General features: G+C 32.7%; 1 protein-coding gene across 7 annotated transcripts in view; it reads left to right on the forward strand.

Moving 5' to 3' along the window:
• The window catches only part of ZFYVE28 (zinc finger FYVE-type containing 28), a 182,657-nt gene that overhangs the window by 61,225 nt on the left and 95,856 nt on the right, over positions 1-25,576 (forward strand). For 6 of the 7 annotated variants that reach the window (XR_004230199.1, XM_031942322.1, XM_031942323.1 and 3 more), the window contains exons 5-7: positions 6,406-6,495; positions 8,313-8,402; positions 16,793-16,894. Coding sequence is in view for 6 of the 7 variants with exons in the window: in XM_031942322.1 (XP_031798182.1) it covers positions 6,406-6,495; positions 8,313-8,402; positions 16,793-16,894 (282 nt within the window). In the remaining variant the exon portion in view is untranslated. The remainder of the gene's footprint in view (positions 1-6,405; positions 6,496-8,312; positions 8,403-16,792; positions 16,895-25,576) is intronic. The other variant, XM_031942327.1, reaches the window with a different exon arrangement.

The following is a 25,576-nucleotide window of genomic DNA, read 5'->3' on the forward strand; positions in this document are numbered from 1 at the left end:
GAATGGCCAAAAAATTAATAATATGATGGAGGCCATTCTAGTTGTGGGTAAGTCCCAATGTGTGAAACCAGTCACTTAATCAAACATTCATTAAACATTTATTATGTTTCAGTAGATTCATGATCTCATTAATGTGAATATGTCCTCCAGTCAGAGTATATCAAATTCTTATTCCCTTCTCATCTTGTGCAAATCTTGTCCATGCTCTTTTATTATATTATTATTATTAATTATATTATTTATATATAATTATGTTAATTAATTATTATTAATATTATAATATAATATTATATATTATCCGGTCTTGCAGGAGACCTTCCTTTAGGGAAGTGGCTCTTAACTTTTTTAGTGACTTACTCTCTTTTTAAAAGTTGTTTATTATTATAGCTTTTTATTTACAAAACATATGCATGGGTAATTTTTCAACACTAACCCTTGCAAAACCTTCTATTCCAACTTTACTCCTCCCCCCTTTCCCCTAGATGGCATGTAGTCCAATACATGTTAAATATGTTAAAGTATATGTTAAATTCAATATATGTATACATATTTATATAGTTATCTTGCTGCACAAGAAAAATTGGATCTAGAAAGAAAAAAAAACAGAGAAGAAAAACAAAAATGCAAGCAAATAATAACAAAAGAGTGGAAATGCTATGTTGTAGTCCACACTCATTTCCCATAGTTCTCATTCTGGGTGTAGCTGATTCTCTTCTTTACTGAACAATTGAAACTGCTTTGAATCATGTCATTATTGAAGAGAGCCACGCCCATTGGAGTTGATCATTGTATAATCTTGTTGTTGCCGTGATTCTGCTTATTTTACTTAGCATCAGTTCACATAAGTCTCCCCAGGCCTCTTTGAAATCATCTTGCTGATTGTTTCTTACAGAACAATAATATTCTATAACATTCATATACCACAACTTACCCAACCATTCTCCAGTTGATGGGCATCCATCCACTCAGTTTCCAGTTTCTGGCTACTACAAAGAGGGCTGCCACAAACATTCTTGCACATACAGGTCCCTTTCCCTTCTTTAAGATCTCTTTGGGATATAATCCCAGTAGGAACACTGCTGGGTCAAAGGGTATGCACAGTTTGATAACTTTTTGAACATAGTTCCAAATTGCTCTCCAGAATGGTTGGATCCATTCACAATTCCACAAACAATGTATGTGTCCCAGTTTTCCCCTATTCTCCCCATCATTGGTCATTATCTTTTCCTGTCATCTTAGCCAATATTTGAGGGGTGTGTATTGGTATTTCTCTGATCAATAGTGATTTGGAGCATCTTTTCATATGGCTAGAGATACTTTACTTTTCTTCATCTGAAAAGTGTCTCTTCATATCCTTTGACAAACATTTGTCAATTAGAGAATGCTTGATTTCTTATAAATTTGAATCAATTCTCTATATATTTTGGAAATGAGACTTTTATCAGAATCTTTGAATATAAAAATGTTTCCCCAGTTTATTGTTTCCCTTTTAATCTTATCTGAATTAGTTTTGTTTGCACAAAAACTTTTTAACTTTATAAAATCAAAATTTTCTATTCTGTGATCAATAATGATCTCTAGTTCTTTGGTCACAAACTCTTTACTCCTCCACAGGTATGAGAGGTAAACTATCCTATATTCTTCTAATTTATTTATAATTTCATTCTTTATGTCTAGATCATGAATCCGTTTCAACCTTATCTTGGTATATGGTATTAGGTATGGGTCAATGCCTAGTTTCTGCCATACTAGTTTCCAATTTTCCCAGTAGTTTTTGTCAAATAGTGAATTCTTATCCCAAAAGCAGGGGTCTTTGGGTTTGTCAAACATTAGATTGCTATAGTTATTGACTATTTTTGTCCTTTGAACCTAACCTATTCCACTAATCAACTAGTCTGTTTCTTAGCCAATACCAAATAGTTTTGGTGACCACTACTTTATAATATAGTTTTAGATCAGGTACAGCTAGGCCACCTTCATTTGATTTTTTTTCCATTAGTTCCCTTGAAATTCTTTACCTTTTGTTCTTCCAGATGAATTTTGTTGTTATTTTTTCTAGGTCAGTAAGATAGTTTCTTGGTTTGATTGGTAGAGCACTAAATAAATAGATTAGTTTAGGAAGTATTGTCATCTGTATTATATTCGCTCGACCTATCCAAGAGTACTTAATATTTTTCCAGTTGTTTAGATCTGGCTTTATTTGTTAAATATGTTTTGTAGTTTGGAAAAGTGTTTTGTAGTTTGGAAAAATGTTTTGTAGTTTTGTTCATATAGTTCCTGACTTTCCCTTGTCAGATAGATTCCCAAATATTTTATACTGTCAATGGTTTTTTTAAATGGAATTTCTCTTTGTATTTGGCTGTTGGATTTTGTTAGTGAGACATACTTTTTTTGAAAGTCTAGTGAAGCCAAACTGAGATCATGTTTCAGAATGTTTTAAATTCATGAAATAAATATTTAAATTTTATCAAAATATTGAAAAAGCAAGTTTATGGACCCTGTATGAACTCTTACTCTAGAATCTAGGTCTTTTATCATTAAGTATATACCAGCATAAAATTTCGGCCATCCATCTTTTTCCTTTCACTACATAATTAACCCACCTCTTTTCCTAACCATATGTCTCCTGGTTGATAAGTATTTGAAAAAAAAATTATCTTTTGATTTTACTTGACAAATACTTTCAATGTCCCCATACCCTCAAAGAGCCATCTTTTATTATAAAGAATAATAAAAAAAAAAAACCCACAGTGCAGGAAAACTGACCAACATATCAAAGAAGACTGATATTATCAGGAATATTCTATGACCATAGCTCCCTACCTCAACTTATAAAGGACAAATATGACCTCTCATATTTTTTTCTTTTGAACTACTCTGGTCATTATAATTTTATAGCATTCAGTTTCAGTTGCTTTGTAGTGGTTCTTCCCTTTTACATTGTTGTTATCAATGTATATTTTTCATTTTACCTAAGTTCATTTCAACCTTCACATGTTTCTCTTTGCCATGCTTATTATTTCTTACAGCATGGTAATATTCCTCTAGATATATGCATCATAATTTGTTTAACCATTATCCATTTGATGGACATCTAGTTGTTTATAGTTCTTCATAACTACAAAAAGTTATATTAAATATTTTTGGTGTAATGTCCTTGGGATATATGCTTATCTTAATAAACTAAATTCTTTTTTTTAGTTTTTAAGGTCTTCTGGTATTCCTGAACCTAACCTATCTTTTTGACCTCATTGAATATTGCCCCTCTCCTAAACTGTTGAATACAGCCAAACTGGCCTTTGTTTTGATCTTCCTTATATACATTCCATTTTTCACCTCTATTTTGTGTGACTGTCCCTCATACCTGGAATGTGCTTCCCTCCTTGCCTCTGCTTATAGAATTTCTCTTCTCTTTTAAGATGCTACTCAAACACCATCTTCTACATGAAACCTTTCCCTATTTCTTCCAATTGCTAGTATCCTCCCTCCCAAAATACCATGTGAAGAACTATTTTGTATATGTTTTTACTTTAAAAGTATATTTTTATATGTAAATGTGGTTTTTTTCCCTTAGGATGTATGTTCATTGGGAGCAGAAATTTTTCCATCTTTTTTACTTGTATCCCCAGTGCCCTAGCACATAGTAGGTGCTTAATGAATACTTCAGAAATGATTTATTTTTGTTAAAAATTTTAATCATTTTTAAGCATGATTATAAAATTATTTCCAGAATGGTTATATTACTTCACAGCTCTATAAATATTGCATCAATATGCCTGTCTTTCAATCAGCCCTTAACTATCATTACCAATATATGAGATATGAGATAATATCTCAGAATTATTTTGGTTTGTCTTTCTCTTATTATTAATAATTTGGTGTATTCTTTCATGTAGTTGTTAATAGTTTGAGATTCTTCTTTTAAAAACTATCAATATTTATCCACTTTTCTATTGAAGAATGACTTTTAGTCTTATTATATTTCTGTTAGTTACCCTATATATCTTGATATCAGATCTTTATAAGAGATATGTGTGTGTGTGTGTGTGTGTATACATACATATGTATTGTAGAAAGATTTTTTTCCCCAGTCACTTCCCTTCTTATCTAACTTAGTTTATGTGAAAGCCTTTTAATTTCATGTGATTGAAATCATCTACTTTGTCTTTTGTAATCATCTCTGCCTTTTATTTGGTTTAGAATTCAGTTCTTATCCATAGCTGTGAAAGATACCTGATTTGCTTCCCCTCTGATTTTTTTATGGTGTAAGCTTTAATATTCAGGAAAATAACCATTTTGAGGTTAATGTTGCGTGAGGAATAAGATCTTGGTTTTAACTATGTTTTTTCCACACTTTCTAGTTATTCTAGCAATTTTTGTTAAGTAGAATCTTTTTGCCTGGGGTAATGTATGTTTTTCAGGTTTATAGAACACTGGATTATTGAGTTCAGTTCAATTATTTCGGTTTTGTTTTGTTTTGTTCCATTGATATATCTTTCTGTTTGTTGTTTGTTTTTAAACAGTGCCAAATGGTTTTGATTATTACTATTTTATAATATACAAGATGTCTGGAATTTCAGATCTCCTATTTCCCTTTCATTCCTACCTTTTTTTCATTGTGTCCCTTGATATTCTAGAATTTTTTTCTTTTATTTTGCCTTATTTTATAGTTGATACTTGAATTTTGGGAGTATTGCCATTATTATTATTAAGGCATGATCCAAAATGACCATTGACTGTTACTGTAGTTCCTTAAGTTCTTAAGGAGAGATTCTCTCTTTTCTGCCACTTTTTATATGCAGTTATCCTTATTAATAGGTTATAGTTCTTCATAATTACTATAGGATTCCTATTTGTGCTTTGGGTCACTCACTCATATCTCCTTCTTCAGAAATTATACCATTATGATCCATAGTCCTTAGCATAGATCCATACATAGCATTACAGGAAAGGATATTAGTGTTAGGAAAATGTGTTTTTGTTTCACTACACAATTTTTTCCATTTCTAGCACATTCCCCAAGGATATAAAATTATCAACAACAACAATAACAACAAAGGCTTCAGCTAACCAAAATATTTATAGGCAAACTTCTTATAGTAGTAAAGAACACTTAAAAAATTGATTGAGGAATAGTGTGTTAGTATTTTACCTTAAGAAACAACAGATATGATAAATTTCCAGAAACATCTGGAAACTTGTGTGAACTGATATAAATTACATAATCGGAATCAGTAAAACAATGTACCCAATGACTTTATGTAAAAGGAAACAAGACAAAATAAAATCTTGAAATTGAATGCTGCATAATTAAAATGACTAATTTTAGTTTTCAAAAAAGTATTAAGAAAAAAACATTTCCCTTCCTTTATTGCAGAGGTGGGTGATTAAGGTGTAGTGTACTAACACAGCCAATATGTTGATTGAGTTTGATACCCATTTTTTCCCTTTTTAATCTTTGTTTTCAAGAATTAGCTCTGTTAGCTGTAAGAAAATATTTAGAGAATGATATAAAAATGGCATAATATATGTTAAAAATCTACCTTCTGATTTCTTGTATAATTATTTCACTCTCTTTAGACTGCTCCTTTTCTTTGTTATTAGAATAATTTCTACTTGTATTCAAGATTTCTTAAGAACTACTCTTCCCTTTTGGACAGACTTCCATGTAATCCCTTCTGTGAACTCTTTAAAATATACTCCCTGAGAGCCTGAAGCTTATTCAAACTTTATTTGGATTTCTTTTCCTTCCCTAACACAAATTCTAAAATAAAGAAAGCATAAAACATACTTTGTTTGAAACCATAATTTCACTTTGGAAATAGGGAATGTGTGCTACCATCAAGAAAGAGGCAAAACTTTGAGGAGACAGATTAAATTTAAAAAATATTCCTGCATTTTGCCATTTGAATTGGTACCTACTACAAGACTTGACTCTTCATTCCTGTAACTAGTTTGCTATTTCTTTTGAATTTTGGTGTTCAAATAATGATGCTTTAACTAACTTAAAATTTTTATAGAAATCACAGTATTGTAGTTCTTATTTCTAATTGTTTTCTTATTAGTAACATCAAGAAATGAACCATTCTGCAACATTGAGAGGATAAGTAAACAATTCTAATGACCTCAAATTATAGTTAATATTCCAGAATATTATTACCTAGAAGACAATTAATAGATCTTTCACTCCCTTTAGTAATTAAGCAGCTATAATTATGAATGATTTTCATTTTTACTCTCATTTAAAATTGCATTTGTGAAATTATCTACCCAAAGAGGGTGATATTATAATTAAAGTGTTTATCCATTTATTTGGTTTTAATCAATGATATTGAACTGTTTGAAGAGACAAAATTACAGTATTTTATAATTAAAACATAATACTTTGTTATTTTTTTTTTTTAGTTATGTCTCAGCAATGGTACCTGTAAAGTCACCAAAGGAATATTATGTACAACAGGAGGTAATCGTGCTTTTTTGTGAAACAGTGGAGAGGTAAGAATACAACATAAGTAACTAATTCATTATGTTTTGTGTTTGTCCACAGTTTAATTTTTCATAGGATTAACATAACTGATGAGTATGAAATATCATTTCCTAAGGGATGAGGTGGGATTGAGTGGGAGAGTTAGTCTGCTTTTCTGTAGAGCATGAAGACCCAAAAAAATTACTTTTAGCTATATAGGACCTTGCTAGATCAGTATTGAAAATTTTGAGACTTCTTATGTAGCCCATGTTAAATTATTTAGATGGAGATAAACCATCAGCCAATCAACAGGCACTTATTACACACTTACTTTGTGCCAAACTCTGAGCTAAATAAATATTGGAGATACAAAGAAAGGTAAACCTACTTTAATGGAGTCGGCAGTTATTAGCAAAAACTTCAAACAGGTTGGAAGGATGGGTTGAATCTTATAAAATTAAAGTTAGTATTCAATTCTTCAGGGATCCCTTTCATTGATTCTGTTTAGTTTAACAACAATCATTTAAAAAAATAAAACTGGTATGTACAGGATACAGTAGATAGAAAGGCAAAAATGAAATAATCATCACATTTAAGGAGTTTATGTTTCAGTAGGGCAGGTTTCAAAGGAAATGGACAAGAAATAGATCATAACCATACATGAGGAAATAGGAAGTCATCTGAGAACGAAGAGTATCTACAGTGCAGGGATAGGACCTGGAGTGTATTAGAAAAGACTTTACGTATTTGGTGAGACTTAAATGAAGAAAAGGATTCTAGATATTGGGGATAGATCCTATGAAGGCTCAGAGAATGAAAATGGAATATTGAATTTATGGATTAGCCAGTAATCTAGTTTCCCTGGAACATAAAGCATATGAAAAGAAACATGAAAAAGATCAGGAAAGATAAACAGAAGCCTCATAGAGGACTTTAAATGTCAGGTTGAGAAATTCATATTTTATCCTGAAGCAGTAGGGACCCATTGAAGGTAAATAAGTAGGAGAATTACTTGGACTCGTACTCTAGAAAGAATATTTTAACAACTGTGTGAATAAAGGATTAGAAGGAGGAAAGGTAGAAACTAAAGAAACCAATTAAGAGGCTAATGCTGTGGCCTTGACTGGAGTGGATAAAGACCTGAACTGTAGTCATTGTTGAAGTGAAGAAAAAGGGACAGATTATGTCCCTGTTGACCCCAGGACTTTGTCATCTACTCCTGAAACCAGACCCTTTTGGACTTCAGGACCTTTTGAAGCTGACTTCTCCCAGTTAGAGTTGAAGCTTCTGGATATGAGGGACCATTTCACTTTTTCTATTTGTACTCTCAGAGATTAGGACAGTTCTTTTCATTCATTTATTCAAGACTCCTTGGGGACCATAATTCTGGATCTATGAGTGTAACACTGCTTTGACAGGAGAAAGTTGCTTTCTCAAAGTCTTGATTTATTTGCAAAACAGTTCTGTATTAGTGAACTGGTTTCGAGAATAAAGGTCTTTTTTTGTAGTTCTCCTGACTGAAAAGGTTTTAGAATTTAACAATGGCATTATAAGGGATTGTGGGGCCAGGAATACAGCTATAAGATATCAGTTATTAACAATGACATCACCAAGGAAAATGGCAAGCTAAGCATATGCTGTAACACTAGTTAGTGCCTTGTTTAAGGTGTATGTTGAACTGGATTGGGGGGAAGGATTTTTATTTTTACATTTGGGCCAGTGAATTGATTTTTTAAAAGTTAGCAGCCATCACTTTATGTTTTCCCTCATTTCTTGAAATTACAAGTTTTCTGACTGCAAAAAAAGTAACAAGTTATTAATATTTTCCTTTTCTTTAATTGGCTAGAGCTTTGAAGCTTGGATACCTCACTCAAGATATGATTGATGACTATGAACCAGCATTAATGTTTACAATTCCAAGATTAGCCATTGTATGGTAAGTATTAGGCAATATTTGGGAAGTTTAGCTAATATTTTTGGTGCCTTTGAAAAAGCCAGATCACTTTGAGAAAATCTGGTAATGTGGTATATAAATTGTAGAAGATGACAGAAACTAGGATTCTTTTAAAATGATATTAAATAATAACAATATTTTGCATAGAATTTGTGCTTTTCAAAGAACATTTGTTTATATTTTAATGTTAATTTTTTCAACAACTTTTTCAAGTAAGGTAAATTATTATCCCCACTTAAGAGATGAAGATAATAAGGCATGGAAAACTTAAGTGACTTGCATCAAGTCACACAGCTCTTTAGTAATACTGTTAGTGAATACATCCAAAGAAATAAATTGTCACCATTTTTTTTAAGCCATGGAAGTGATCTAGTGTGATTTAGAACATGAAAGGCTTTTTACAACAATGCTGTTTTGTCATCATGTTGTATCTTGAAAATGGAATGTTTGATGTCTCATGACAAAAGTAGGTAGTGATGTCAGGAAAGCCCTCAAGCTTGGCTACACAAAACTGAAACAGGCAGTCCCCGGACACTTCCAGCCTAGAGGATGGAGCCCAGGTTGAATCAGGCTGCCCAGAGAACAAGATCAGGGACAAACAAGCATCTCTGATAGGAGTCAGATCTCATAGTCAAAGGGGCAGGATGAGATTATGCCGGATGGCAGGCCAGAGATCCTCACTGCAAGCCCAATGGAGCGATCAGGATGTGCCCATCCCCTGCATCATGGTGCTGACACAGACTTTGCAGGGATTCAGAAATAGTTATACCAGGGAAAAGTCAGGGGAGTTATTCTCCATCTTCAGTCTCTCATTTGCCAGCTCTGATGACCTGTGCAGCATTTGTCACTGGTGACCACCTTTGCCTCTTTGGTGCTCTCTCCTTTCCATGTTTCTCACACTTCGTTGACCCTTCCTCCTCAGGCTTCTGTTCAGGTTTATGATTCTTATCCTACTCTCTGACTGTGGGTGTCTTCCCAGATCCTGCCCTTCACTTCCCTCCTTTCCCCTCTCTTGTTTTCCTTCCCCACTTCTCCCCTCTCCTCTTTCTCTCCTTCTCTCCTCTCCTTTTCCCCTCTTTCCCCACTTCTCCCTCTCCTCCCCTTTCTTCCTTCCTTCTTCCCTCTCCTTCCCATGTCCTAGCCTTCCTCTCTTCCCTGTCCCCTCACTTCCCATCCCTCTGCTCCTTCCCATCCCCCTTCTCTTTTTGTCTTCTTTTATCCCCTCTGTTTTTCTCTCCCTCTCCCTTTTTCCTCTCTTCTCTCTCCTCTCCCTTCTTCCTCTCCCTTTTTCTTCTCCTCTTCCTTCTTTTCTCTTCCCTCTCTTCTCCCTTCTCCTCCCCTTCCTTTCCTTTTTTCTCCTTTCCCTACAGTCTCTTTCCCAGAAACCTCATCAGCTCATAGGGATTTAATTATCATCTCTGCAGATAATTCCCATGTATGTGTGTATGTATGTGTATATATATATACACATATATATGTATATACCTATACATATGCACACATATGTGTTGCAAGAAGCCCCTAAACATGTGTGTATGTGCATATGTATGCTTTGGCTTGAGCCTCTGAGTCTCCCTCCTGAACTCCCTCCGGGTACATAATCCCAGCAGCCTATTGATCACTTCAGGCTCAATGCCCAGTAAGCACCTCAGACTCACCATGTCTAAAACAGAACTTGATATCTTTCCCAAGACTCCATGCCCTCTGGGTCCCCTGTTTCTGTAGAGCACTAGACTCCCTCACCACCCTAGTTTGCAGCTTTGTTGCCCTCCCCTCCTCTCTATGTCATCTCAGACAGACAGTCATTTCCCCACTCTTACTTCTACATCCACATCTCTCCCATGCATTCCACTCTCTACAAGGATACCTCCTTGGTTCAAAACTTCATCCCTTCTTGCATGGATTCCAACAGTAATTTCTTTACTAGTCTCCTTGCCTTTGTCACAGTGCTGGCAAAGTGAGCTTCCTTGTAGAGGACCACAGATATTGGGGAACTCTGAGAAAAGTATACTTGAAGCAAAGATATTTGCAGTCCTCTACACTTCCTAGAGGGCAAGTCTGACCACATCTAGTTGTGGCTGTTCAGTCATTTTATTTATATCAAGGTCTTCACGACCCCTTTTTAGGTTTTTTTGCTTTGTTTTGTTTTGCAAAGATACTAGAGTGGTTTGCCATTTTCTTCTCCAGCTCATTTTACGACTAATCATTGCCTGAGGCTGAAATTGAACTCATGATGATGACTCTTCTGACTCTAGACCTGGTATTCTCTCTAGTGAGCCACCTAGCTGCCCCCCCTAACCATATCACTCTCCTGTTTAATGAACTCAAATAGCTCTGATTTGCCTTTGAAATCAGTTATAGATTTCCTAATACGGCTTTTAAACTTTCACAACCTGTTCCCAAATTATTTTTACATCCTGATTATACATTATCTCTCTTTTTGCACACTAAGGTCCAAACTAACTGGCCACATTGTATCATCTATCACCATGCATTTGTACTCTACGTTTCACATGTCTGGTATACTCTCCATTCTTAACTTCAGCCTCTTAGAATCTTTTGAAGTTTCCTTCAAAACTCTCTCCCAGTGTCTTTCTGTATAAGACCTTTCCTAGTGTCTCAGCTGCCAGCCTGCCCTCCCCCTACCTGGCATTTATTTTGGATATATGTAGATAAATGCATATATATATTTGTGTGTCTATAGACATGTAGATATATATGGTCTTCTCTGATAGAATGTGAGCTTCTTAAAGAGAAGGACTTTTTCCTTTTTGTCTTTGTCTACAAAAGTAAACATTTGTTGCTTGACTAGATTAACATTTTCAAGGCCAGTAAATGGAGACATAGAATTGTAAAGAACCTAGGGGAAAAAGTTCAGATTTTCTTATTACCTGCCTATATAATGAATACAGTGAAATTAAGCATTTTTAGCATCTATTATTGTAAAATTAGAGGAATGGAATGGGAGGAGATAGAATGAGAAAAACTCCCTATAAATATCACTGCCTCTTAAGGGTGTCTTATCAGTGAAAGAAGGTAAATGAAGATGGCAGTTAGCATTCCCGACAATTCAGATAGTCATGGTTCAGATAATTAGGATCAAGGAGTTTCTCTCTTCCTACGGGAAAAAGGGGCCATTTTGTAAGAAAATATGGATTTGGGACTAGTTGACACCAACTTCAAGTAATTGAAGAACTTAGTAATACATCTTAAAACAAAGTTGGTGAATATTTTTAAGATTTGGGAAGAACTCTTGAAAATAGAGGCTATGAGTTTATTCAGAGTCAAGGCTACTTTTCTTTCCTACCCCCTCCTACAAAATAATATAAAGTATTACTAAATGTAGAAAGAAATACAATTACCCAAGAGTTCCCTTAAGTTTTTCAGGCAGGTGCAGCTAATAAATAAATTTGTAAATATAATATTTTACACCACTCTTAGGAGGACCTTGCTTCTAGGAAAAAAATTAAAATGCCAACTAAATATTATGAAACTTCACAATCATAGTCATATGCTTTTCTTTTTAACTGATGAAATATTTTGGGGATTCAAAGAAAATAAGACTTTGGATGCATTTCTGTATCAGGAGCCTTTAACATTTTTATATTCCCATTCATAACTCTTTGCTACAAGGTCACAGAAAGATAGTCTTTTATTTCCTTAAATTATTATATTTCCTTTTCTGCAAGATTTTTTTCCCGAAAAGTCAAAAAGAACAAAATAAAAGACACTGCTATTCTTACTGCAGCAGAGAAAATGTAGCTTAAAATCTGATCTAAACTTTGAGAAAATCACTTGTCTGGGGTGTTTTTTTGTTTTGTTTTGTTTTGTTTTGTTTTTAAATAAATTTACATGAATATCTTCTGTTTTATTTCACCCACATCTCCCGGTGTTTCCCTCCCTCTTTCTAAAGAAAGCCATCTCTGATAATAAAAAATAAAAAACAAGGGGAAAATATTTAAGCAAAACTAATCAATAGATCAAAAATGCTTGCTATCACACACAGTCTTCCTGTGCCTGTACCCTTTCCTGCAGAGAAGCTGGAATGAATGGGGTAGTTCATTATATCATTATTATATCACAAATTTTTATTCTTTTGTTGCTCTTTCCATTTCCATCACCATAATCTTTATGCATATTGTTTTCTTGGTTCTGCTTACTTTATTCTACATCATTTTATATAAATATATTTTTATATTAATCATAATCAACATTTCTTATTGCACATTGATATTATAAAGTGATTTTTCAAAGCTCTCTGATAATTTTGATTGCAGAGGGTGCCATTGCTGGTGTGAACAACCTTAAAGGTGAATCCTAATCAAACAACCTTTGAATTTAGGTGAATGTTAGACATTTTTTAAGAGGTGGATTAAAGCGCATGATATACTTCTGTCTTATCAGTTGTATCAATGCAAAAATTCATTTTCTAATTACCTTTTTTTTTTTTTGAAGCCAAGACACTTTCTAATTAAAATATGAGCATTTCTCTCCTGCCTTTGTGCTTCAATTTATAATAGTACACCCAAGAAATCCATAAAGGTTGCAGCTTAGACATATTGCTCTAAAAGTGAGGTACCCACATGAATCTCAATGTTTCTGCATATCCCACTCCACTGAGACACTTGTATGTACGTACATGTTAAGTCACCAGGGAGACAGTGCCACACCATCAAAAAAACTCCCTTTTCCCATTCCTGGTACCTCTACTCCAGGTCATTTAGGAGCTAGCTCCTAGTCAACTACCTTTCAAGAGAAGAGGAAAGTGGGTTGACATTCTACTAAATTATCATAGTATAAAGTCTGTAAAATACTGGAGTTTAAGCTTTTCAAGTCTGAATTTTGGCCACCCAGGAACATATTTCCTAACTTGCAATGTTTTTCTTTTATTCATCATCTGGTATTATCTTTCATGTCCTTTTTTGTGGAAGCAATTTAACAATGTTAGGTCGATTTGCCAACTTTAAGGTATGAATGGAGTCTAGATTTTGAAGAAGAGACAAGGGGTGAAGATGGTTATACAAGAATATCAAATAAGAAATGTCGGGCTTGCAGGTGAACAAGGTCATATGCTGAAGATGATGGTACAGTTTATGATGTTTAGATGAGGACAAAGTACTCAAACTTAGAAGTCAAAGGAAGAAGAGAGGTGTTCATATAAATTGCTTTGAAAGACTTCAGCAATTACTTTATTTGAAGACCAGACTACTGAGAGGAGAATCTATGAAATTATAAATTGCACAAGACCATAATTAACATTCTCAGTCATGCAGAAAATAATTTTTATTGGAGATGCCCTATAAATGACTCTTAGTACAGTTTTCTAACCTTTGGAAATATGTATGGAATTCTTCCAGTATCCAGGTTAATGAAAGCAAGTAGCATGTAATCTCTTGAAAGTTCACTGTTTCATTTTTATTTCCACAATACCCACTTATGTCTAGACAGGTGAGCTGAATTATGGGGTCACATCCTTGAATTTACTCATGCAGCATCTGAGGCTGTTAATTAGGAAAACTTGTCAAAGGAATGATTCAAACTGTTGCATATTGGAAAGTTATTTGACATAACAGATACATTGTCATAAAGTTTCTTCTTTCTTTATCTGGGATACTTTTTGGACCTCCAATAAAATCTAAGGGTTAGATGGAAGAGAAAGAAACTAGAGATAAAATGAAGGACAATGAAGTCTGGGACTTTTTAACAAATCCCCCTGTGGACCACAACAAGAGATCACTGTCTCTGTCATTTCTCTCTTTTGTTCCAAGCTCACTTGGATTTCTGATTCTTGGGCAGCAGATACTGACTGCTGCTTCAGTGTGGCTCAGAGGCATCTTTCACTTGCCTTCTTGATCCCAATACAAGGAATCATATGCATGACATGTGCTGCTGGTATTTCTCTGAATGATGGGAATTACTGTTTCCTGGTCCTTGGAAAAAACTTTGGAATTGTAATCAAAATGACTTAGGTTCAAGTCTCATCCCCAGTCCTTCTTACTATGTGACTCTGGACAAGCCACTTAGAATTCCAGTGCCTCATTTTCTATATGATAGTAATCATATTACCATCCTAAAAGACAACTCTGAAGAAAATGTTATACTGTTTTATATCCATGTAGATATTTGATATAGTTATAGATAGTAGTTATATTATTATTTTGACCATGACTTGTTATTAAGGATCCCATGTTTTGTTTGCTTTTTTTTTCCTAAAATTGGCCTAAAGCCTTCTCCAGTTTGCTGATGTAGTTACATAATTGCATTTAATCTCAATACAATCACTTAGTAGTTGTATAAACATGGGCAAATCATTCAGCTTATCTGAGCCTCAGTTCTGTCATCTTTAAAATGGGGATAATAATAGTACCTACTTCTTAAGGTTGCCTGGAGGATTAAATTAAATAAGGATGTAGTTAAACTATATAGCAGATTTTATTGAGCTATTCAGATTCATTTGCCTTTAGAATGGCTAACTGTGGAATTCTAATTTTTTCAGTAGATTTTCTTAAAGTCCAGGCTTTGTGCTGTTTATTCATTCCCTCTCCCTCCTTTTTTATATTACCAGCTCTAAGATTCTCCCAAGGGTTTTCCCATTTCTACATCTCCAAATAATTTTTCCTACATTGGTCAGGATTTTCAAGAGTGGCTACAATGTTTCTCTTGTTGCTTTCTTTATCAAGTGGAAGATGAAATTGTCATCAGTGCTCCTCTTTTTCTCTCTTCTCTCTTTTTTTCTCTTTCTGTGAGAATATCTTATTTTTATCCATGAAACTAAAACTTCAGTCTTGACAGATTATCTCTTAGTCACTGTAATAATAAGGCTCACTATTAAATAGATATTTTATGACATAGCAAAAAGAAATGGGAAGAACTCCAGTGTTATTAAATTTATTCTTCATTAAAATTTTGTCTTTTTTTTTTTTACTAGATCAACAACTCATGCCCCTATCTTTAAATTTGTTTTGATTCAAATTTAAATCACAGTAAAAATTGCCAGCAATTGAATCTTTTAAATTACACAGTAAGTTGAACACAGTTACAATTTGGGTTACAATCTACACAGCAGAAGTCAAGATGTGTGATGTTTCTCTTCAGCCAGATATCACAGATGCATAATCTCACATTAGGGGGTTGATTAACACCAAACATGAAATAGTCAACAGTGAATTCTCTTTTATTTTCAAACTCTTTTTTCTTCAAATGAGCCATTACCTTTGTAAAGAAAATAGTCATAATGTAGCAATATTTCTTGCACCCCTGTTAAGTGGAGGAAACCACATTGAATACTTTGCTAAAGTAGAAGGTAAGGTCCTTCTGTTCACAGAATTGACAGTTACATGCAAATAAAAGAAACACCAATATTAGAATAAAAGCCTTTGTACTACCTAGTGCATCTGTGCAGCAATAAATATATAGAGAAATATTTTTACTGAACAACTACCATGACCCTTTTCTGCTAGATTTACTACTTACCAGAAAGTAGGAGAGAGGTTTCTTTGTTATTAAAATGGGAAAATTGTAATATATTTGCTAATTTGTTTGAAAGAAAGAAATAATCATATATGAGAATAGTTCTATAATCTCTTTTTCCACATGCCTCCTGAAATCTCTGAGAATAGATATGACCAGTCTGGAGGTTCTCTCTATCATGATTACTTTTGCTCTTTTTTCCCCATCTTTGAAGGTTTGTGACCTAAGTAAAGTTAATGACTAATCTTGCCATATGTTTTTTTCAAAAAGTAGATAATTTAAATGAAATATTATAGTTTCATATGTGATCATTTTAATTCTCATTCACATATATTTGTATATTTAATGTTTATTTTTGTGGAAAGCTTCTAACTTTATAATAATTTTTTTAAGTACTTGAAAAATTCTGATAAGTAGGCAATGTGGTGTAGTGAAAAGACCATGAAATCTGGATTTAGAAGACCTCAACTACACTCCACTTTACATCTCCACTAATTAGTTAGGAAAGCTTGGACAAGTCATGTAATCTCTCCAGGCCTCAGTTTCTTCATCTTTAAGATGAGCGTAATAATACCTACTTTGATAGTGTCAGAGTTGAAGTTTTAAATGTGAGCTGTTATTGTTGTTCTTTCAAAAAATTTTAAGGAACTTGTAATACATTCTTTAGCATTTTGGTTTTAATATATTCTCATTTTGGTTAAAGGACTGATTATTTTCTTTGCTTTAATTGAAAATTAGTAATGAAATCAGCATTCAAAAATGAAAAAATAGCCAATAGCAAGGAAAGTTCACAAGGATATAAATTCATATAAGCAATTTGAATATTATTTTAGATGTTTATCGTGTATATTTTATTTATTCAGTGTTCATATAAAATAGGAACTTTTGTATCTTGAATACAGTGGGCTTGTAGTTTACTCTGAAGGACCTTTGAACCTGGACCGTAAGGCAGAAGATATGTCTGAGCTGTTTAGACCCTTCCACACTTTGCTAAGAAAAATAAGGCAAGTAGTAACTGACTCCTCTTTCCTCAATTTTTTCTCCTGAAGTGAGAATGTGTGAAATGACAGAATAAATCAAAGAGAGAACAAAAATGGCTTATGCTTGCAATTTCTTCAATTCCTTTTCCTTTTTTTCTTCACATATGCCATTTTGTGAACCCAGCTGTTATTCCCAACTGTCTGTCTTAACTTTGGCATTTTCCAATTTTCTTTCATAGTGTTATTAGCATTTTATTTGCTTTTTATTTCTGTTTAAATATTAACTTGCATGATTATCCTAGTTTTTATAAAGGGAATAGAAATATTACTTTCAGAAATAAATTTTCCTTTTTCTATGAATTATATAACCATTTTATCGCAGTAATACCTTTTAGATTTCAACTTATTCTTCCATATTTTATTAACAGAAAAGAGAGATACATTATAACATTTTTGAAAAATATTGATTTCCTTAATGACAATCTTTACATGTAGGGGGAAAAAGCATACTCTAATTTATCAAATTTATGTTATTTTTTATTTTTCCATAGCCCCAGAACGACTTCTATATTGTGTTGTGATTAAATAACTCTTAACTTACTTTCAGATCTTTGTTAATGACCTATATATATTTTTACATTGATCTATAATTTATAGTCAAGATATTTTTATTGGGTTTTAAGTTACTTCATCAGTGCTAAAATTAGTCACTTTTTTATATGTTGCTTGCAATGACAATTTTGCATCATAAAAGCTGTAAGTAGTTTCTATTCTGAGATTTACTATTATTTATTTGATAGATTTTATTTTACAAAGGAGCCTTCTTTATGTTAATATTTAATTGATCTCTTTTCCTTCTATTTCTAAGTTATTTCAAATGTTTTCTATCCATCAGACCTAGGAGTAAACTATAATCATTTCTTGCATTTGATTTTCTAAGAAATATTCAAAGTGCATTAAAAAGGGGTCCACGAACCTCTTTCTTGCTTTAGAAACATATGATGGATTCTTTACTAGTAAAACTGAAATAGGTCATTTAATTATTTCAATGTTTAAAAGTTGTCAATTGAATTGTTCTATAATTTTCTTATTGCCAGTGTTAAAATGGGTTGATTTTTGCTCTATTTTTCCTTTTTAATTGTTGCTATCCTGTTTTTTCATTAAATTTAATTGTGGAATTATATTCGGAGTTATTTAAATTGTCTTAAACTTTCAGTTTTGCCTTGATATTTTCAGTGATATAATTAGCAAGAAATTTTTGAGTCAATTGTTACATTGTACCTTATTTCATTATACAGTTCCTGAATCTTTTCCTAAGTTTCCAGAGCACTAAAATTGATAGTTTATTTTACTGTAAGCTTCTAACATTTAACTTGCTACTACAATGCTTCTAGCACTATGTACATGTACAGTTTAATAGGAACTATTTAATAGTGAAGGCCATATTCTGATAAATGTCTAGTGCAGTAGCAGCTTGACTAAAGAAACATTTATTTTGAAAAAGCTTTTTCTCTTACAGAGCTTGCCTTATAATGACTTGGGGGTAATCTAAACAGCCAGATTTTTTATCCTTTTGAGCTAGTAATGATCATTTCACCTCCTTACTTTTGTCTTTCATGGGAAAAAAAAACCCTAAAATGAGCAAATGGGGTAAATGCAGGTGATTCAGAAATAGCTACTTGTACACAATGGAGAAAATGATGAATTTTTCAGCCATAGAAACAGAGAACCTAATTACAAATAGTAATAATAGTAACAATGACGGTTACCACAGACTCTCAGAGTTGGGAGGTAGTTTAAAGGCCATTCTATACCTGAACAAGAACCTTCTCTTATAACATGCCTTCTTTAAAAAGTTTTCTTTTAACCTTTGGAGACTATTAATGAGGAGGGAACTCATTGCTTACTAAGCCATTCCATTCAATAGCTAGTAACTCTGCCCTTGAAAAAGAAAAGTTGTTTATTTTCATTTCTTCTACTTCTCCCTTCACTCATTCTTCAAATGTTTGCAGTCTGGCTTCTAATGTCATCACTCAACTGAAGCACTCTCCTTAGTTATCATTGACCCCTCATATTTGATGATACTTTCATTAATCTCATCATTTTTTGCTGCTGTGTCACATTTGAAATTGTACTTTTCCCTTTCTTTTCTTGTGATTCTACCTTTCTAATTGCTCTTTTTCAGTCTTCTTTCTCCTAACTATAAGTGTACCTTGATATACTTTTTTTGTTGTTGCTGAGGCAATTGGGGTTAAATGACTTGCCCAGGGTCACACAGCTAGAAAGTGTTAAGTGTCTGAGGCCAGATTTGAACTCAGGTCCTCCTGATTTCAGGCTGGTGCTCTATCCACTGCGGCACTTAGCTGCCTCCCTGATCCACTTTAAGTGACTTGATTAGTTATCACATGTTCAATTATAATCTCTGTACAAATGATGTTCAGACTTGTATACCCAAGTCTAAATTTCCTTCAGAGCTCTGTTCCCCCATAACTTGGTCCTATTGGACATTTTGAACTTAATTCCCTTCCCATAGGCAACTCAAACTTAAAATATCCAAAAAAAGAACTTACTTTCTCTATCCCCACCAAAAAAAGAAAATCCACCAAAAAACCTTAAACCCCTTTTTTTGAACTTTACTGTTTCCACCAAGGAAGTCATGCGTTTTCCTACCTTTATAATCATTCTCAAATCCTGATCCTTCTTCACCTTATATATGTAATGAATTTGCATTTCTACCTCCCCAACATATCATCTATCTATCACAGCCCAATTAGTAGTAGCAAGTACCAAGTCATGAGTATAGTGTGGGACTAGCATCGAATGCTTCTTCCTGGCCCGACCCAAGGTAACTCTAGGCATATAGACAAGGACTGAACTTGTGATGTCATTAGCATTAATAATTTACTTATACTTTTAATCATTTATGCACTTTTATTTTAAAGTTTAAAGCATTCTGTAGCTTGAGAAATTAACTTTCAAAAAATTAAGAATTTAAGAAACAACTTTAGTATGGTAAAGAAAGCCCTGGGGTTTAGTCAGAGGACTTAATTTACTTCCACTGCAAACTTGGAAGGAGTGTGCTTCTTTGGACTTTAAGTCTCTTCTAAATCCTGAATCTACAAAGAGGGAAGAATATTGGATAATTTTTCTCTTTCAAATCAGAGAAGCTTCTCTAATTTCTAAGATAGAGATTTTACTATTTGGACAGGTTTCTAGCCTTATTTTCCCTTCTCTGTTTAACCTTGGGTTTCAGCTTTTCTTTAGCATCTCTTCTATCAAGCAAGGAACTTCCCACAAAACCTACTTTGTAGCTAGCTATAATGCTAGCAACAACATCTTGCCAATTTCTTTCACTAGGTCAGTCTCTGAAGCATCCTTCAGTAGCTGTCTTTGACAAGCAGTTTCTAGTCCAATAATCCTTTTATACAGGGAGAGCTGTAGTAACAGTTTTACTGATAAGGAAATCTGTAATTGGAAAAGAAGCTTCCTATAAGGATAACCTACCAAAGAAAAATTAGGATGAAACAATAGGTAGATACAATTTCTTCATCTTTTATTTTGAGGTAGGCAAACTGCTGACTGTCTCTCTGTGGCTTTGAGACCTTAATAGATGACTTCACACCTATTTAAATCTTTGAACAGTTAGCAACTCAGTCTGGGATGGCAGCAAAGCCACCAAAGCCTACCGTTTTAAAGAGCTTTGCTGTGATCCTGAAAATAAGCTGACTTTTGGAGCAAGGTTTCAGGCAATTGACCAGAAGTTCCTGCATTCCCAGCTTCAGTTCAGCATCTCCCAACACAAATTGCATTTTCCTCTGTTTAGAGCTTAGCATCTTACTGTGAAGAGATAACTCTTCCCCCCTATGCAGCTCAGTCTGGTAATTTTCCATTAAATTCATTTGAAAAGTTGCAGTATAAAGAAATATAAAAGTCTGGGTCATAAAGTACAAAGAATATGTCCCATGCTGTCCTAGAAAATTATTCTGGAAAAACCATGTTCTCCTTCTTTTTCTTGAATATATTACTTAAATTCTCTGTTGTAACTTTCAATTTCCAATCCACCAATTCACCTCTAAGAAATCGTCTTAGTTTTATCCTAAATTAATCTTTTTTTTACTTTAATCACTTTGCACTTAAACTTTCAGTTTTTAATAAGGGCATCCTTTACCTTAAACAATTAACTGTTTAAAATTATTAATTTAAGAGGCAACTTTGATGTGGTAAAAAGGAACACTGGGCTTATATTTAAAGGACTTTGAAGTCACTACCACTTTGAAACTGGTTATGGCACTTCTTCCTGGGCCTTAGTTTAATCATTCATAAAATGAAGAATTGTACTGCATGATCTTTTGTTTTTTCCTTTAAAAAATTATTTTATTTTATTTTATTTTTTGTTACATTTTGAGTTCCAAGCTGTCTCCCTGTCTACTTTCCTCCCAACTCTACACTAGAAAAGGTCAACATTTGATATAGTTTTGTGAAATAATATATACTTCCAAAAGCATCTGCTTTTGTATCTGCTTTTTGTGGTTGACTTGAATATTAGTCAGAATAGCTTAGTCATGAACAATATCATTGTTACTATATACAATAGTATATACAATGTTCTCTTGGTTCCACTAGTTTCATTCTATTATTTCATGCAGGTCTTTCCATGTTTTTCTAAAATTAAGCTGCTTCATGTTTACCCTATATTGGATTACTTGCTGTTTAAGAAAGGGATATGGAAGGACAGAATGGAGAAAAATTTGGAACACAAGGTTTTACAAGGGTGAATGCTGAAAACTCTGCATGTATTTTGAAAATAAAAAGTTATTATCAAAATTTTTAAAAATAAAATAAAATCAAGCTGCTCATCGTTGCTTATAGTACAGTAGTATTCCATAAATTTTGTTTTACTATAAATTCTCTGTTCTACAAATAAATAATGGTGATAATATTTATTGATATGTACTAGGTATAATTATAATTTGAAGGAAGGTATATCTGTTGAGGCCAGTAATGCCAAAGATAATCTCTTCTGACTGGATAATCTATTGTTAATATCAGGGTAATACTCTCCAGTGAAGGTTGCAGTCCTTGTTCATATTTTCCTAAAAATCCTAAAAAATACCTAAAATTCTGATATCTTTCCTCTATATCTCTCTTTTTTATTATTAAAAAGTTTTAGTTGAAATAACATTAAATATCAACATAAACAACTATATTTGTTTATTAACAATTTCTATTGTTATTATAATGTGCACATGCATCATAAAATTTTTTAGTATCTTCAAATACCTTTTGAAATTCTTTGTCCATTTATCTCATGATATTGCATTTGGAGATCTAATTGTCCAATAGTTATTCTTGATTTTTTCTTCATGACCGTCTCATATTTTCCCTGATAGTATAGCTTTCTGATTACATTTATTATCCTACTTTACCTTCCCACCAAATACTTCTCCATAGCCCTTCTAATGATTTCATCTATAATTTTTTATCATGTTATTCTGTGACTTGCAGCTATATAGCATCATTGTCTTGTCGTTGCTAGTATTATGTTTAAATTTTTTTTCATTAATATTCATTAGAGAAATTGGTCTGTAGTTTTCTTTGTTTTGTTCTCCCTGGTTTAGGTGCCAAAGCCATATTTGTGTCACAGGATTTTGGTAAGACTCCTTCCTTGCCTATTTTTTCAAATACTTTACATGGTATTGAAATTAATTGTTTTTTAAATGTTTGGTAGAATTCACTTGTAAAATCCATCTGGTCTTGAGGATTTTTCTTTGGGAATTCATTTATGACTGCTCAGTTTCTTTTCTAAAGTAGACTTATTTAGAGTAGAAACAGATCTTCTGATGATGTGAACAATTTATATTTTTGTAAATATTCATCCATTTCACTGAGATTGAAATTACTGACTTTTGGGCATATAATTGAACAAAATATCTCTTAATTATTGCTTTGATTTCATCTTCACTGGTGCAGTTGCCCTTTTTATTTTTGCTGCTGGTGATTTCTTTGTCTTTCTTTAAAAAAAAAATCAAAATAATCAATGGTTGGCCTGTTTTATTGTACCCCCCTCCAATAAAACTACTTCCTAGTTTTATTTATTTGTTCAGTAGTACTTTTACTTTTAATTTTATTAATCTTTTCTTTGATTTTCAGAATTTCTATTTTGGTATATAATTGGGTATTTTTAATTTGTTTTTTTTTTCTAGTTGCATGATTAGTTTATTGAATTCTTTTATCTTTTATTGATGTATATTAAAGATAAAAATTTTCCCATAATTATTGCTTTGGCTGCATTCCATAAATTTGATATTTTTGCTTCATTGTCATTATCTTTAATGAAATTATTGTTTCTATGATTTGTTCCTTGATCTACTCATTCTTTAGGATTAAATTATTTAATGTAGAACTCATATCTGATTACTTGCCATCCTGGAGAGGGAGAAGAGAACCAAAGGAAGAAGAAAAAAAATGGAAATAACAATCTTATGAAAGTAAATGTTTAAAAAAACTATCTTCATGTAATTGAAAGAAATAAAATATCACTAAATTTAATAATAAATAAGTAAATGCAAAAGAAAGGATTAGATTATTTAGTTTCCAATTAATTTTTTTAATCTATTCTTCCAAAGCCCTTCATTGAATGTAGAGGAGCATTTAATATTTTTACTTTTTTTCCTTTGTTTGTGAGAGTTTTATGCCTTAATAATACATGGTAATTTTTGTGAAGGTGCCATGCACATACTGTTATGTATGTATTCCATTCAGTTTTCTCTAGACATTTATCATATCTAACTTTTAAAAAATCATTTATCTTTTTAGCTTCTTTGTTATTTATTTTTATGGCAAGATTTATCTAATTTTGAGAATGGCAAATTGAGATCCCGTACTTACAGAGTTTTACTGTCTATATCCTCCTATAACTTGACTAACTTTTCCTTTAAATTTGGATGCTATGCCATTTGACACATATATATTTAGTATTGGTATAATTTCATTGTCTAGAGTATTTCATAGCAATATGTAGTTTCTCAGATTATTTTTTAATTAGGTTTATTTTTACTTTTGCTTTGTCTGAATCATAATTGCTACCTCTGACTTTAACTTTAGCTGAAGCATAATAGATTATGTATTCCCTAGCCCCTTATTTTAACTCTGTGTGTATCTTATTGTTTCAAGTATGTTTCTTGTAAACAACATATTGTTAGATTCTGGTTTCTAATCCATTCTGCTATCTGCTTTTGTTTAATGGGAAAGTTCATCCCATTCATATTCATCATTTTTAGTAAATCTATATTTCCTTCCATCCTATTTCCTTTTATTCATCCTTGTCTTTTACTCTAGTCTCTCCTCAAAAGTTTATTTTGCTTCTGACCACTACCTCTCTTAATCTGCCCTCCCTCTTGTCACCCCCAACTTTCTTTTATACTCTCCTTGTGGAATAAGACATTTTTATGCCCAGCTGATTGTGTTTGTACCTGTGTCTGCATTTGCTCCCTCTTTGAACCAGAGAGTGAAGTTCGTATTGCCTAGCCCCCCATTTTCTCTACAGTAAATACTCTTTCTTATCTACTTCTCTTATGTCAGATAATTTCCCTCATTTTTCCTCATCCTTCCCATTTTCCCAGTGCATCCCTCTTTCTCATCCTTCAGTTTTTGAGACCATCCCAACATAATAGACTCATCCATATTTATTTATGTAGATTACTTTTAACTGCCCTAGTTATAAAGTTATAAAGTTCTTGGAGTTATGCATCATTTTATAGGAATTAAATGGCTTAATTTTGTTAATTCCTTTATGATTTCTCTTTTCATCTTTATCTTTTTATGCTTCTCTTTAGCCTTAGTTTTAATGGCAGATTTCCTATTTATTTCTGGTTCTTTCATCAAGAATGCTTGAAAGTCTACTATTTCATTAAATGTTCTTTTTTTCCCTTGAGGATAGGTAATACTCCATTTTGCTGGCTAGATTTTTCTTGGTTGTTATCAAAGCTCCTTTGCCTTCTGGAATATCATGTTCTAAACAATCTTGTTTGATCCTGACTGTGGCTCCACAACATTTGAATGATTTTTTCCTGACTGTTTTCAGTCTTTTTTTCCTTAACCTGGAAGCTATGAAATTTGCTATTATCTTCCTGGGAAATTTTCATTTTCATGATCTCTTTTAGAACATGATCAGAAGATTCTTTCAGTTTTTATTTTACCTGGTGAATCTAAGCTGTCAGGGAAGTTTTTCTTACTAATTTTTTGAAATATGATGCCTATACTCTTTTTTTTTTTTTAATCATGGCTTTCAAGTAATCTAATAATGATTTTTCCTCAATCAGTAGTTTTTCTAATGAAATAATTAATATTTTCTTCTATTTTAAAATCTCTTTTAACTTTGTTTTATCAATTATTGATGTTTCCTTAGAGTCATTAGCTTCCACTTGACTAGTTCTAATTTTTAAGGAATTATTTTCTTCAATGAGTCTCTACCTTTTTTTCATTTGACCTATTCTGCTTTTTTAGAAATTATTTTCTTCAGTATTTTTTGTGCTTCTTTTACAAACTGTGTCTCTAAATGATTTTCTTGAATTGCTCTCATTTCTTTTCCTAACTTTTCCTTTACTGATCTTATTTGATTTCTATCTTTCTTTAGTTCTTGTAAGAATTTTTGTTGGGCTCATGTCCAGTTTGCATTTTTTTTTTTTTGGAGATTCTATTTATATG

Source organism: Sarcophilus harrisii, chromosome 6 (genome assembly GCF_902635505.1).
Source record: "Sarcophilus harrisii chromosome 6, mSarHar1.11, whole genome shotgun sequence".
In the NCBI taxonomy this organism is placed as follows: domain Eukaryota; kingdom Metazoa; phylum Chordata; class Mammalia; order Dasyuromorphia; family Dasyuridae; genus Sarcophilus; species Sarcophilus harrisii.